The following is a 16,546-nucleotide window of genomic DNA, read 5'->3' on the forward strand; positions in this document are numbered from 1 at the left end:
AAAAAAATGTAAAGAAAAAAACTTTATTTATAGTTCTACTACAAATGTCAATAAGTATATCAAATCTAAATTCAAAATATTGGCTCATAAAAATATGATTTATTTCATAAAAATAATTTATAAAATGTAAAGAATACAATTTGTATTTTATTCAGTTTGTTTCTGATAAGAATCTTCAGAAGCAGGAAGAAGAGGTTGAGGATTGATAGAAGTTAACTTTTGGTAGCCAATGAAAAGAGCATAACCAACAAAAGCAATAAATAATGCTAAGAAAACAAGGAATCCATATGTTCCTGGTCCGGCTGAGAGCTTTGGTGGGTTAATTTCCCAGCAATAACGTGTATCAAATTTAGAAATCGGATAAAGCTTTGGATCCTTATCAATCTTAATATTCTTTGTAACAACAACTTGGTTGCTATAGTTAGCAGCTGAAAAATCTGAATCAAAGACACAATCGTTAAGATCTGCTTCGAGTTTATCGTTTGTATGGAAAAGCCATGGAGAGTTTCCTTCAAATACGAAACTCCTTAATGTAATCTTCGTTGTGTAGTAAATTAAACCATAATCTGAGGAATAAATTTTATTGTTAACGAGGTTGACAAAACTGAGGTCATCATTGTGTCTGGCATCCTCAAGACCGATGAGAATGTTACCTGTATTGTTTGTAAGTGATGCATCTGTGAAAATTAAAGATTTTGAGTCATCTGTGTTAAGACCTGAGTAAAGATCACCGACAACGTTGTTTGTGAAGTTAACCTGCTTTACTGTTTGATATCCTCTCCATAAGAATAAAGGAGAATTATGAGATTCTTCAATTTCATGAGAATTTGGACATTCGTTGATGTTGCTGCCTTGGAATGTCAAGTATCCATCATTCATTGTAGAAGCGTAGATCGCCTGACCATTGTACTCGCAGAAACAGTTCATGAAGCATGTTTCTTTGCAATGGAAGTTCTGGCCTTCGAAGTAAACAGCACCACCGTTGCCCTGTGGTGATCTGCAGTTTCTGAATGAGACTTTATTCAATGATAAGTCGATATTATCGTGTGAAGCGTAAATAGCGGCTCCGTTGTTTTCGGCTTCGTTAATATCATGGAAAAGGCATGATACAAACTCGATTGAATTAGATGCATTTGTTGTAATTGACATACGAGTTGTATATTGATTTCCAGAATATTGAATTGCGTCAAAACGAACAACAGATTGCATGAAATTTGTGAATTTGGAGTTTGCGAATGATGCAGAACCTTTGAAATTGTTGAAGCGAGCAAATGAATGAGAAAACATTGAAAGCCTTGCATTTTGAAGTTTGAAATTCCTCATCTGTGTACTGGCACTGAGGGAAATAGGAGATGATAAAGATTTAGTGCGTGCGAGGGATAAGATTGTAAAATTCATTGTAATAAGTGGTCTCTGAAATTTCTTAATCACTTTTATTATCGTTTTTGAACTTCGTTGTAATCATCACCAAACTAATATTTGCAAAAATTTCTGTAATTATTTTCTTAATGGATAAATCGCATCGATCAGTTTTCTGAATCAATGCGTAAAAAAATTTATGTATAAACTTAAGATATATTATATCTAAATAAGATGCTTACTCCTTTTCTTTCTTTTTTATTGAAATATTTCAGTAAAATGAGGAAATTTTTAAAAAATCACTCGAGATTTGTTCTTAAACATTAGTGGTTAAAATCTATAGCATTTTTGCAGATGTTGTGAAATATTCTTATGCTCTTATTTTTGACTTTTGATTTTCGAAAAAAATAAAACTCGAACTGGATGATATAAAGGAAGAAATGCATTGTGTGTGGCTTATGTGTATCATATGAAAGATTTAAAAACAAACACGACTATAAATTAAAATCTTCAATATTTCCTTCCAAAAAATTAGATCAAATGGATAGAATAAATGCATTAATCTTGCCAAATGCTATTTAAATCCCAATTTTCCTCATACATTCCGATTATTTTGAAGAATTTACTACCCAGCTTTTTATAGAGATTTTTCAATTTCGAAATAAATAGTCGGATTAATAGATGACCAATTCCAATAGAAACTCTGTTCTACTGGCATCTATGAGTCAGATTGGTCATGTATCTGACGACATTGCCTTTTTTTTCGAGCGGAAAGTGGATCCTCCGCGAATTAATTTTCCTGTGAAAAACACATTCACTTTTTCAACGGAGAAAAACACGGTAAAACTAAGCGCAGATCAAATCCGACATATTGAAACGATTTTATCCATGAAAAGAAAAAAATTGATCAGATTAATTGGGACAAATCCGGATTACTGTCGATATGTGATAGAAACATACTCATTTAAGAAGTTCTCGATATCTCAAGGATTCTCTCCTCAAGATATAATTGGTATAGCTATTTTATCAAAAAATATAAATTTACTATCAGAAGCAATATTAAATTCAGCAAAGCCAGCAAATTTACGTATTAACAGAAAGCATACAGACGCAATTTCTTCATTGATTAAAGAAGAAATTAAAGATTCTTCTTTATTTATTGATTTTTCTTCGCGAACTAGTGGTATTCCATTTGTAAACGAAGAAGTGGTTTGCGCTACAGCCTTTGCAGCAAGCCAATCCGAAGTTTTCATCGGTCAAAATTCCGGAGTTATTAAAGTCTTAAGTATATCGCAATACGGCAAGCCAATCGTCAAATACAATCTCTGGCGTAACGTTGGTGATCAGCCATACTCTCTTTGTTACGTTCACGATTATTTGTACTTAATAACCGAAAAACAAGCTTTCCAGATATCAGTAGCTTCTAACAGAGTCATAGAAATACCAAACAAGCCAGATACGCTTATTCCGCCCGTTTGTACCGACGGACATTATTTTTACTCGGTTAGGATCCTCGTAAGGAAAGGGAAGCTTGGAGTATTTTCTTTTAATAACGGGCAGTTCATTTCCGAGCGAAAATTGATATTACGAGGCACAATTTCAGATTTATATCAAGAATTAAGAATTCCTTTCATTTCTGATGGAATGAGGATTACCTTTGCAACGCCACGTGCCAAATCAACACATTTCATCGAGTTCTCCCTCGAATCTGGAAATCTTATTCGCGATTATACTACAAATTGTCCAACAATCATCAATTCATGGTGTATCAGGCCATACAAGCTCGAACATGTCGCTTTGACTAATACAGATGTCTCATTTTTCAGATCTTTCATACAAACACCGAGATGGCTCTTTACTGTTCCATTTCCTTCTAATCAGATCTCATTAGACCCATATACAGTCATTTCATCAGCATTGTATCATGGTGCTCATCTATTTTACGATGAAAAATGTTCAAATATCTCAGAATTATTAAATTTCTTCAACGAAAGGCAGTTTATTGAAGGAATTTATATGTGCGGATTACTATTACTAGACAATGCTCCACAAAGGAACATCGACCAGCCCGTAGAAGTGTTTGTAAGAATATATTATCATACAGATGATCCTGTTTTGAAGCATTTTTGCGTTTATTTGTTTTTGTATTGTTACTCATATATCAACAATACACAGATGTACCAGGAAATGAATATTCTTAATGATTATATTGAGAAAAATTCACAATTAGATTTTATTTGGTTTTTCCCAAATTTGCTTGACTTCAAATGCATGAGATTATCTAAATATGCCATAGATAAACTCATTCCTTACGTTTCTTCAAACGTTAGACAGTTTCCGCAAGAATCAATTTTTTTTATGAGTAACTGCTGCGAGAATTACATAGATAAGTTGATAGACGCTGATAACTTCGAGAACGCTTTGATCCCCTTCAAGGCAATCTGCAGATCTATTTTAGAAAGAATAAATTATTATTTGCCATCAATAAAAGACCCATCGGAGTTCGTCCAATCGCAACATTTCCAACTATGGAAATACATTCTTAAGCTAACTTATAAATTACAGGACCATTGGCCGAGATTTGCCCTTGATCTTCTTGAATTCTACCAAAACTTGCTCATAAAGTACCCGGAAGAGAATTCCCAGAACTCACAGTTATTTATTATGCTCAATAGATCATTGTATCTATTGATAGGAATCGTATTATCCGCTCCTTACCAAAGTGGCCGCCATTTCTTCAGAGACCTTGAAACTTTTTACCAGAAAAATCCACACCCACTCCACAGAGTCTCATCTGTACTTGATACGTACTTATTTAAGTTATTATCGGAATCATACGACATAACAAGCGAAAAGATGTTTTGCAAACTGTTCTTTGAGATCAGACATAGGTTTTTGTTCCACATTTACCCCTCAAAAAGCATCTTAAAACACATTCAAGACGTAGAATCTCTTTCTTCTTTCGGATTAATGAGGTATATCCTCACGAAGAACAGAAATGATCTATGTCCGATGTCGGATGTGTCAACACTAAGTGTCGTTATGAAGAATTTCGAAAAATCATCTTTCAAATTAACAGAACAGCAACAAGTTGTCTTCAGTATGTATGCAGTACAGTTCTCTAAACGCTATGAAGACTTCATTAAGATTGGAAAAGACGTTGTTGAGCATTTCATCAACTCATTTTCTTTTCCTTTCTTCTTTCCACCGGATGTCCTCAAGACTCTCAAGTTATCTATCAAAGTTGAAGACTTTGAGAACATGAACGATGATTTAATCATCAAATTTTTCAATTCATTATTAGCGGTTTTTCCTCAACTTAACGATATCAACATTTTCGTTAAGAGGTTCTTAAAGAAGGCCATCAATCCAGCAAAGTTTACGAACCAGTCTAACGAACAAGTGAGTTTTAAGGCCACATTGTTAATGTTACTCGCCGTTAAGTCAGGAGCGACCATTGATATGAAGAAACACACGATGTCATTCTTAAATTGCCTTGTAGGTTCTTCTCCACGTATCATTACTGTCATGATGAGGATAATAATCGCATTAGATCGCGGAGGCTGCCAAAACCTCCAAGATTTATACGAATTCTTGTTCACCATTGTATCACAGTACATTACAGACAACAAATCCATATTTGTTGGCCAGGCAGAGCTCTATCAACCCCTACAAAGTTGTTTTATCATTATTTCTCATTTAAGAGATTTGTTTAACACGAAAACTTCATCGTTATACAAATACTTGGAGTCCATCATTCGCAAGAACAACATTTCTCTTAGACCAGCAGTATTCGCCATCCTAAACAACAGTCTTGAAACAATTAGAAGTGGCGTAATCATAAGATTTAATGATAGAACAGAAATTTACCATGAAGGAAAAATTTTGTCACGTAAACTTAACAGTTTTGACATCGAAGTACAAGGACGAAAAGAGACATATTCATTGTTAGACTGTTCAAAGTTATGGTGCGAACCTATCATTAAAGTTGACCTCAAATTGATCAATGATTTTTCATTGTATTACGCGCTATTTGCGAATTCAGAAAAAGAAATTTCTGACACAGTAGAAGTTTTCAAATTAGCATCATTGTATTGTTTCCTTCAAGTACCAACATTCATCAACTATTGTTCCAAAGATTTCTTTATAAACAATAGTATTGATGACATAAAAATCGAAAGAATCAAACCAGAAGAGAGATTCCAAGATTTTTATTATTCATTGATGATTAATTCCCAAAATTGTTCCCAATTCGAGTTCGTTTCTCACGACAACACGGTAGAAGATGTTCCTATCAGTATACTCACGAAAAACTTTGTCAATGACTCATTCGTTGACAAGCGAAAAGTCTTCTCAGGAATGATGACAACAATGGATGAAGGAAATTCTTTTCTTTCAAATCCTTTGCATCCAAATACAAAATTTACTGTCACTTTTTTGATTTATCCATCTTTAGGAACACGACAACAACCAACAATGTGTATCAAACTGTGTGCTTATTCCAAGACAATGGATTGTTTGTTGGAATCACCGAGAGTTACTGTTATTAATGTCGATGACAACAAACCAATGAAATTTGAAGTGATTTACGATCCGGAATCGAAAATGTACCAGTTTATGACAGATGGAAACGAACAGGAAAGTGGAGCAATATCTCCTTCATGTCATTTAATGTTTTTAAGTGTTGATTTGCATCCGATGATGGTTGTTGAATATTCTTTGAATTGCGACCAAAAAATTTACTTCGCAAACAAAACTGTTCCTTTAAGTAACTACAAGATGAGAGTTTCCGAAGTAAATGTTGAAGTTCCAATTACTGATTCATGTATCTTTAATAAGGCAGAGTTGACAATTCAGGCAAACTATATCTCGAGATGTTTCAAACAAATGATTTATTTGGAAATAATGAAACAAAGAAAAATGAATTTGCCCGCAAAAATTTTACTCAATTTCTTCGCTTCTTTGAATTCTACTGAATCTGGTTTGCCTCTCTCATTGGATAAAATACAATTGTTCGAAACATGGCTTTGTAACGAAAAATGTTTATTTAATTCACTTAAAAATATGACATGTAAAGTGTCAGATTTGATACAAGTCGTCTCTCAGAAATTTGATAGTTTGTCAGATTCAGGATTTAATCCTGAAGGATCCACTGCATTAGTTGTTCCTCCTGGCGTTTTCCTAACTGTGATGAATTCCTATGTTATCACTGGTTCGAGTTATTATGAAGTTGGATTGACGACGAAAACGATTACGACGAAAACTTTGACAACTTTTATTCCTGTTTATCTTTGTAATTCAGATTTTTCATTTGTTTTTGCACAAATGCATTATATCATTTGTTTGATGCTGAGAGATAACAATTATGATTTCTCTGAGCTTCTTGAAATGATCAACAAATACTCCCAGAAACTGCAACCGTTCACTCAATTGTTTGATTCATACAAAAGATTGATTGAACTCATTTGTCCGCCAATTCCGGCCAAAAACATCTTTCCCGAAATTCACAAGTATATGCCTGCTTTTTTACTTCATGAATCGCTTGTTCACAAGCATCCTTTGGAGTTCTTGGTTCCTGCATTGGTTTTGACAACTTATATACCAAGTCAAACAAAAGAAATCGTTCCGAAATTTCATCATTCTTCAATGATTTTCATAAGAAGTCATGGAAAAGTGACAATAACCGTAGAATCCTCTCAAAAAACAATTTCTCTTAATGATGGAGAGTATTTGACCTTGAATAGTAGTTTCAAAGCCAATTATGAGAACTCTGACTGTTATTTGGCCATAACTGAGTTACCAAACATTAATGAAATGACAAATGAGATTCAAAAGTGGATGCCGCATCATAGCCATTGTTTGTTTGCATCATTCCCGAACCATATATCTAAAGATGATTACCGCTATAATCCTTTAAGCTCAAAATTCTCATTTGATACAGCAGATTTCTTATTTAACGTTACAAGAATGGTCGGTGATGAAACTCTGCATCAGTTAACACTGCATATGATAGATATGAGTTATCCAAAGCTTGAAGAACTCGCAGATATCAACAAATGCAGAATAATTGCAGATTCATCGAAGAATTCACCATTAAGAGTCAAAGTTATCAACACAATTAGTGGTAGTGCCAAGACACAAATAGATCCTGACCAATTGAGGCTTTCTTACGCTATTAAATTGTTTGATAACAAAGAAACAGCGTATTTGATCAATGTTCTGTTTCCAATCATTAAGTGTAACAAGAAGAAGAGCCATTCATTGCAATGGCTTAAGTCTTTCATGAAAGGTTCCTCTCCACATGTTATTTTCATGCTTCTTGACTATATAACAGGAATTTTCGGGCCATTATCAATAGCTGAGAAACCAATATTTGTCTGGATTTCGCAAGATCCTAATTTGATTGATGTTCATCGAGATGAAAGAATTTTAATTCTCGGAAAGTTTGAGAAGAAAGAAGATTTGAAGGCCAAATTACTGTATAACCTTCAAGAATACTCTGATTCATTGTTTTAATTCTTAATTATACTTTTTTTTATATGTTATAGAAATTTTTTTCTTATTATCTTTGTTTATAAATGTTATGTATTTTCTGTCGAAATTTACAAATCTTTTTCATTCTAATTCAAAAACATAAGCACAAATTTTTAATTTATTCATAAAGTTTAAAAATTTTAGTGTTCATGATAGTCATTCTAGCTATTATTGCGCTTCATGTTATAAGTGTACTCTTAAATTTACTTATTTACCTTAATTCACTCTGAGAATTTTCAAAATGATGACAAGAGTATCAAAACTTTTTATGAAAATTGTGAACTCGTATTCTATAAATGTTCACTAAGGTAAATTCAAGATTATTAGTCGAAAAATTATTCCTGGTTTGTCACTTTTCATCATAATAGTCTATCGTTCAAGAACGTTTTTTCACCAATGTCTGAGGTAACTATCACTCCATTTCTTCTTGCCTTAGATGTGGTGCAAAATGCAGTTGACTATACTGCACTATTAGAATATATGAAACAGAATTATAAAAAGGAAGTGATTTTCCTCAACGGAATGGACTTTCTTGATTCAGGCGGAAGAGTTTCCAAAAACGAAACTAAAAACGATCGAAAATCTCGACATGACGGATCAAGCTCAATCGCAAAAGGAATAAAATCGAAAATTGATGGCGACGTTTCAAAATTACTTGATGCCAAAAAGAAAGCTATTGCTGCATCAGAAAAAGCAGCTGCAAAAACAAAAGATGGCGCTCCAAAGTCTGGAAAGAAAGGAAAATCTCCTTCAGACTCAAAACCTTCAGCACCATTCGATGGATTAATCGATGTCCTCTATTTAATACAAAATTACCCATATCTTGGCAACCAAGTAGTTGATATAGAAAACGCAGGATATCCAATTGATGCGTTTTTCGCTGTTATTCCTGAAAATGGAGCAGAACCAACAGCATACTCAAAGAAAACAGAAAAATCAGGTAGAGTTCCACAAAAGAGAACTATTCCTGGTTCTGATTTAGATTTTACAAATAATCCATCATGTTATCCACCGGCAAGATGGCCTTTAATACGTCCATCAGTATCCAAGAAGGTTGCTTTTTTGGATGTAAAGGCCGCTTCCGATGTAGAATCTACATTCAAAGAAATAGAAAAAGCGATTATTTCGGTTGTACAGGCAAGAGACCAATTTAACGAACAATTCCAAGATAGGAAGTTCGTCGAAATACCAGCAGTCGTACCAAATCTTACTTACGAAGCATTTAAAGATTATTTAACAACACATCCAGATGATTACACGAATGGCTTATATATACAATTACAATCGAATAATTTCAAAGTTAAACCTCCTCTACCACCTCCTTCTCTTCAAGATATGTACGAAAATCTTTTCAACAGAGAATTACAAACATTAACTCGAAAAGTCGTTCAATTTGAGAAGATCGACCCTCCAGATCCGATATTTAATCTCGAAACACCATCATCCGTCGTTCCTCTTATTTACAAACTTAAGAAATTAAAAATTACTCCAGAAAATGCAGCAGTTTGTTCCGCAGTTACTAGTTTTGCAGCAACCCCAGCCAACCAATACGCATACGCCGGTGCAAAGTTCGATCAAATGATTGCCGCCGTAAATAAGAAATATCAACTTGGTCTTCCCAACTCTTTCTTTGATTGGTCGCAATGGAACATCTCCTGTGAGTACCAATCAATCGTTGAAGAGATCCAAGATGCAATTTCTCAAGCTTCTGTTGTTGAATCATTTCTTGACGAACAAGCAGGAGTATTATTCCTTCTAACTCTTGCTCCTGTATCAAAGACCAATGGCCATATACTTTCCAATTACTCAATGCCTCAAATGATGTCAGATCTCGGCGAATACATGAATTACTTTTTAACACAGCCTCAACAAGAAACTAAAAAAGGCCGTGGTGTCCAAAGTCCTGCAAATATAGTAAAGAACAAAGAAGATCCATTTTCTTTGTTACCTTCAATTGTGTCACGTTTTTTAAAAAGTGACTCGCCAATTTACAGACTTCCTCTTTCGCAGAGCAATGCGGAGAAGCTTTCCAGTTCATATGTATTCAAGTCTAACATGCATGTTGAGATTACAAGGGATATAATTCCATCAGGAATCACATTTGGATCACATATATTTTTCAACGAAATTTTTTCTGTTGTTTCCGCGAAAGAAAGAATTGTTGTTACATTAGTTGAAGGCCTTAAGATATTGATCGAACCACCTTTCAAAGTCACTATCATCTTCATCGAACAGTCCATTTATTTCGATGGAAAAGACATGGTTCTTAAAACATCAAACCAAGATGCAATGGTCATTTCAGAAGATTCAAGTCTTGTCATGAGAGATGATTTAGGAAGACCAACAATTGTTTACGCGAATGGAACAATTTCTAGATATGAAAACGATGTTTGGACAAGTGTTGATGCAGAAGGTGTTGCATACAGGAAGAACGAACAAGGCGAGATGGAAAAGCTTGATTTGCCAAGAGGAAGAATCACAGATACAGCAGCACATTCAGATTGCATCATAAGACCAGATGAAATCGAGTATTTCATACAAGATGACGGATCGAGGAAGATGTCAGTTCGTTCCGCTCTCACAATTGATCAACAGAAAGACAAAATCCAATATGACATTCCGAACTTCCCAATCATACAATGCAGTGATGGAACGAAGACTATGGAGATAAATGTTTTCACAATCACATTCAAAGAAAACCTCGCAACATTCTCGAGCGAAGATTATAAGTTGACAATCACTCCAGAATACGTCAACATCAACCACAAGAACGCAGAACTATACATATCTCCATCACGCGTTGAGATCAAGACAGACAACCAAGTCTTAGTTGCAGACGAAGATGGAACAGAGCGCTTGGGTGAAGTTTTGTCCGAAGCTCCGAAAAAGAAAGTCGAGGTTGTCAAATCAAGGTTCGGCGATGTATATCCGATCAAAGAGACAATGTTAGAACCACAACTTAATGAATTATATCATACATTCGTTCCGAGATTCTTTTACATCCGCGATGATTTGTCAGCCACAGAATTCTTGCGTTCAGATGTATTACCTCCTGTTGACAAAGAATGTCGATCAACATTACTCCATCCTACAGGCTGCGAGTGCAAGATATTGACACGACATTTAGCAGATCCAGAAGCAATACAGCGCATATACATCGAGCGACAGAGCATGAGCAAACCGGAGAGAGCGAACATCATGAAAGGACTTCACATTCCGAAAGCATCGAAACAGAAGAAATCTCCACCGAAAGAAACGAACGAAAACAAACTTGTTGAAGGAGGAATCAACGACATCGACTCACAAGAAGACAACGTTGTTGTTGAAGCAGAAACAGTTCGACAATCTATGTTGTATGACACTAAAGTATTCACACAAGCACTCACAAACTGTTTGACACGATCACATGAAAACTTCTTGAAGGAATTGCAGCCAGAACCAGAAGTCGAACAAGAACCACTCGCGATGCCGAAAGTTACTCCTCCTCCGCGTGTTTTGATCATGCAGTACAACAAATACAGAAATACGACAGACAACTTTTGGAATTCACCAGAAGGAACATTCTCTATGCCAGAAGAAACACATGAACACTCTCCTCGTCCTCAATCTCCGAGAATGGCTTTGTTCGATCCTCCTCGTTTCTTCGATGAAAACGAAGGAGATAAACCACCAGAAGAAATTGAAGAAGAGAAACCTGTTTCACCGAAGAAAACATTGACAAGATCAGTGAGTAATGGTTCTGGAAAAGGAACTACACGACCAAGGACATTGTCTACACGAACATCTGCAATCGCATTCGGAAAAGTTAAAGCGAATAACCCTGCAAAGTTTTCTATGTCTGTTACAAACTCTGGAACAACACCTCTTCATTATACTGTCACGAGTCCAAAGAATCCACTTTTGAAAGTTTTGACTCCACCAGGTGTTGTTTATCCAGGTCTGAAGATGGAATTAGAAGTTGAACTCCTCCCAGGAAGTCCACAAGAGATAATTGACTCTTTAGTTATCAAAACACCTTTGTTCCAAATGCCAATACCTATCACTGCTACAATTGTTGAAGAATAAATCTTTATTTTTATTTTTATTGATTCATTTTATATTATCTTGCAAATCATGTAAAGATTTTCTCTTTCTGAAAACTACTGATATCAGTTGCACGTAAGATAGATCATTTTGAAATAATACTTAGTCTATGTGTCTCTACCTGTTATAATTTATAGGCGATTGATTGATCAAAATATTTCATAAAAACATAATTACTTTCAATTCACTTTTTTTGGAAGTGAACTTCACTTTGAACGATAAATGACAAAATTTTTTTCTTGATTTCCACGACAACTGATTACTTTAAAGAATCATTATCCATTATGATTGGACAGACTATTATGCAGAAGACAGTTCTAAAGGAAATTACCTAAATCAAAGCAAACAACTTTCTAAAGGTGATGAAAATTACTACATTCTCGAGTGCGAATTTTCTGATAACATTGATTCAGGAGCCATCCATTTTGACACATCTAAAAATACAACTAAACTCTTAGTTGACACAACAAACTTCGTCAATTGTAGTAACTCCGGTGAAGGAGGAAGTTTATACTTCTCTCGTGAAGGTGAATGTGTTCAATATCGAATAACAAGTTACTCATCAAAAGTAAACTCACAAAATACTCTAGGAGTTTACTGTTATTCAGATGTTTCAGACGAAGAATCATTCCAAAACAAAATACTTTCATCTTCAATCACTAATAGTGGAGATGAAAGTTTCTTAGGACAGTTTAGTATTTACCTAAAAAATGGAAAAATTAATTTTGAAAATTCAAATGTTTCTCAATCAAAAGTATATGGAACAAGTATTTTCTACTTTGGATATATTAAATCTGAATCAAAAGTTTTATTTTCGATATTTTTTGATAATAAAGATAATACTCCTACTGACTATCCTTCTGTTTATATTAGTGATTCACCTTCAATAACAATTCGAATTGAGTCAACAAATTTCCAAAATAATACTGATTATTATTTACTAGCTTCATATTTAGCTACAGTATATTTAAAAAATTGTTGTTTCGCAAAAAACAATATTTCTGGTAAATATTTCTGTGCTCAAAGTCCACAAATTACAATTGATAGTTGTTTCATTGATGAAGAAACATCATTAACAGCAGGACCAGTTACAATAAACAGCAGAATAAAAGATATATCTAACAATGATAAATGTATTAACTTTATCAAGATAAAAGAAGAAGACATTTCAGATCTTGATGAAAATCCAAAATATATTAATTTTTCTATTTTATCTCATAATTTTATAAACATTTCTAGTATAGTTTGATCAAATATATAGTTTTTTTTTTCTGAAAGCTAAGATTCATGCATAGACATTACCTTCAATATTATCTGCTGATCAAAAATATGATGCTTTTTCAATTCTAAAATTATGAATTTGAAAAGCTTATTATAAAACTTTATAAACTCGAAAAGTGGAGATAGTACTGTTTATGGTTTAAGTTTACGCCTTCAATGCGATTTCCAAGGTCATTCTGAAACTTGTGTATTGAATAAATTTCAAAATTTACTGAATATAGATACCAATGCATTTCAATTTATAATTTATTATATAAAATATGCAAGATATTCAGCAATACATAAAGTTAATCGTGCTTATTGGAGAAAATACATTTAATTTGAAAGCAAAGAATTATTAGATAATATTAGATAATTTATTCATATACAAACAAAAAAATATTAATATGTTTTATTGTGTGTTTGTTATTGAAAGTAAGAAGTTTTTGATGTGTTTCTTTTTTGTTTTAGAAGATGTTGCTCCCAAATATCGGTTTCGCATTGATGATAAATCTGCTTCATTAACACCATTAAGTTGTAATAAATCTGAAAAGTCAATATTTTTATCTTCAATCAGATCAAAGATTGCTGATGTCAAACTATCGGTTTCTTTGTTACCTTTTCGTGTGATCAATTTAGACCAAAAATGTGTGAAAAAGACAAATCCTCGTTTCTTAATTGATGAAATGATTGATTCATAAATTCGTGAATTACAATTATCAATCATTGCATTAAATACTTCAAATGCACTTTCATCTGAAACAAATGATGATAATCGACAAATAATTAATGAAACTTGATTAATAACATTAATTAAATCTGTTTCTGAATTTTCAATCAATTTGAACAAATGAATAATCAAGTTATTGCAGAATTCACTTGTTGAATTTGGATCATATTGAAAAGATGTTTCAATAACTTTAAGAACTGTTTCATTAAGCCACAATTCTGTTGCTGAAGAAAGTTCTGTTGGAGCTGTTAATTTCGGAAGAACTTCAACAGAGAGCTCAGGTACGAACTCGAGCATGTGAATGAGAGCTCTGTTGACATGGTGGAATGCTCGAGCAATGAATGTGTTGTTGTCGTTCATCAAAACAATCATTGATAAATGATTCAAGAGAATTTCGAAAATTTGTGTATAAAATGATTCTGTTAAACAATCAGAAGGAACATAAGAAAGGAACTCGAGGACTCTTCCGATCTTGTAGTTGATATCATTCAATAGATTGTTACTGTCAACATCATTCATCATTTGGATTGCAAATGGAATCGATTCACCAAGAAAATCAAAATTTGTGATAACAGAAATTTTTGCTAAAATAACTCTCGTTACCCAAAAATATTTCGCTGTTGTTGGAGTATTCTGCATTTGCTCGATTGGAAACTCGATGACAGACATGAATGCTGTAGAAAAGTCAAGAAGAAAAACAGTAACAGGATCATATGATTTAGAATTTTGTTCAAAACAATTTTGTAATGTAAAATTAAAAATTTCTGTCGCTTGTTGAGAATTCAGATCCAAATAAGGACATATCTTAGATAACAGTTTGTAGGCATACTCATGCACATTCTGTGGGATCTTACTCATATTAGTGAAAATGAATTCAAAGACATTTGAAAGAGAATTTCTCACAACTTCGATATTTTCTTCATTCGGTTCGACAATTACATTAAAAAGAAGTCTGATGAGGCCATAGATACTCGAAGGATCTTTTGTAAGTATAAGTTGACTGATTTCCTGGCAGAGAACGGTTGAATCGAAAATTTCTGAAATCGAAGATATCAATTGATAAAATGATGATTTTAGATCATTAATCTCTGTCTCGTAGTCATATTTATTGAGATAAAGAGACTTCAGATCAATTGTGATAGCTGTTGAACAGATATCAACAATTTTTAATCTTTCTTCTAATAATGCGTTGAAAAAATCTTCTGTTTTAAACTCTGGAGACCTGAGAGACTTTGTAAGTTCTTTAACAATGTTGTGCATTGCTGTGGGAGATGTTGTTGAGAATAAGAACGTAATAAAATCAAACATCGAATTTAATTTTGAAATTTCTATTTTTGGAAGAGCTAAAAAGAATAATTGTATTCTATTACAGAATGCACTAACATATTGATCAATTTCTTCTATGCCTTCGACGTCTTCTGTCGCAAATAAAATTTGATAATATTCTGGGATAACAGAAAGGGCTGAATCGGCAATAGAATTTGCACTGTATGGACATGGTTGGCCTGAGGATAGTGTTGACATGAAAATTGATATGAGACCTGGTAATGAATCAGGAATCCAAACTAATTCTGCGAATCTTGAGTATATTTCTTCAACTCGTGGCATTGAAAGTAGTTTCGTTACAAAAGGTGATTCTAAATCATGTATCTTTCCTAGGATTTCGAATAGTTTTGAATCAAAATTTTCTGAAGTTAAAGGCAAAATAAACTTCTCGAATATTAAATCATGAGCATTGTTGTAGATATTCTTGAGGCAGTTAGTTCTTTGGTATGAATTTGGTACTGAGCCGAGCTCAATTAGAAAATTTAGAACAACTTCATTCCAAAAATTGTCATAAGACGAGAAATATTGGTTAAGAAGATCATCTGATGCGCAAAAAAGGAGGAATATTGATGTAGTATGACAAATTATTGAAGCGAAAGGATCGGATTCATCTGTATTTTGATAAAATGGAAAGCAATTTGTAATTAATTGTTGTAATTCTGGTGATATATCTTTCCAATATTGCATTAGTATCACTTTGAGAGAATTATATCCAAAATTTCGAAATTGAAAATCTAATTCTGGAGAAACTAACTGGCAAAACTCTTGAAAATCAAAACCAGTCGGAGTTTGAAAGTCTTTACATACTAAAAATGCCTGATTATATTCTGATGGATCTTGAGAATACAATGATAAGATAGCATCTCTTAGATTCATCAAAAATAATGACAAAACACAATAAAATACATAATAAATATTGCCCAGACTTACAACTTATTTGCAAGTTGGCCTTTGATTTCTTAAGTTTGAAAACAAGTTATACATTGATATGTTCTCACTTTGTACTTGATATGAATTCTTTTATTGTGCTTTGATATTATTAGAAATATAGTCAAGAACACATCTAGTTAAAAATATGATGTAAAAATTAATTCTCATTATATGTATTCTTTGTAGCTATGTGTTCTGTATAATACTCTTCATATATCCCTATTTCTTATAGAAATAGTGAAACTCTTATTAGAGAATCACCAATTCCCAATGAATGTACTCACGAATTCTATATCGATTTTACTGCTTCCTCAAATAATCGAG

At 33.3% G+C, this 16,546-nt stretch overlaps 4 protein-coding genes across 4 annotated transcripts; 2 read left to right on the plus strand and 2 right to left on the minus strand.

Annotated features, from left to right (window-relative positions):
- Positions 1-80: 80 nt before the first annotated feature.
- TVAGG3_0047970 (pectin lyase-like family) lies at positions 81-1,423 on the minus strand (the record flags this gene model as incomplete). Its single annotated transcript, XM_001327023.1, has 1 exon — positions 148-1,398. One exon carries the CDS (start codon positions 1,396-1,398, stop codon positions 148-150), a length of 1,251 nt encoding a protein of 416 aa, XP_001327058.1.
- Positions 1,424-2,013: 590 nt separating this feature from the next.
- Positions 2,014-7,954, plus strand: TVAGG3_0047980 (uncharacterized protein; the record flags this gene model as incomplete). Its single annotated transcript, XM_001327022.1, has 1 exon — positions 2,248-7,875. One exon carries the CDS (start codon positions 2,248-2,250, stop codon positions 7,873-7,875), a length of 5,628 nt encoding a protein of 1,875 aa, XP_001327057.1.
- A 315-nt stretch (positions 7,955-8,269) lies between these two features.
- TVAGG3_0047990 (immunoglobulins domain-containing protein) lies at positions 8,270-11,958 on the plus strand (the record flags this gene model as incomplete). The annotated part of the gene is made up of 1 exon (XM_001327021.1): positions 8,290-11,958. One exon carries the CDS (start codon positions 8,290-8,292, stop codon positions 11,956-11,958), a length of 3,669 nt encoding a protein of 1,222 aa, XP_001327056.1.
- A 1,641-nt stretch (positions 11,959-13,599) lies between these two features.
- Positions 13,600-16,313, minus strand: TVAGG3_0048000 (armadillo (ARM) repeat-containing protein family; the record flags this gene model as incomplete). The annotated part of the gene is made up of 1 exon (XM_001327020.1): positions 13,649-16,168. One exon carries the CDS (start codon positions 16,166-16,168, stop codon positions 13,649-13,651), a length of 2,520 nt encoding a protein of 839 aa, XP_001327055.1.
- Positions 16,314-16,546: the final 233 nt, after the last annotated feature.

Source organism: Trichomonas vaginalis, chromosome IV (assembly GCF_026262505.1).
Source record: "Trichomonas vaginalis G3 chromosome IV, whole genome shotgun sequence".
Lineage (NCBI taxonomy): Eukaryota > Parabasalia > Trichomonadida > Trichomonadidae > Trichomonas > Trichomonas vaginalis.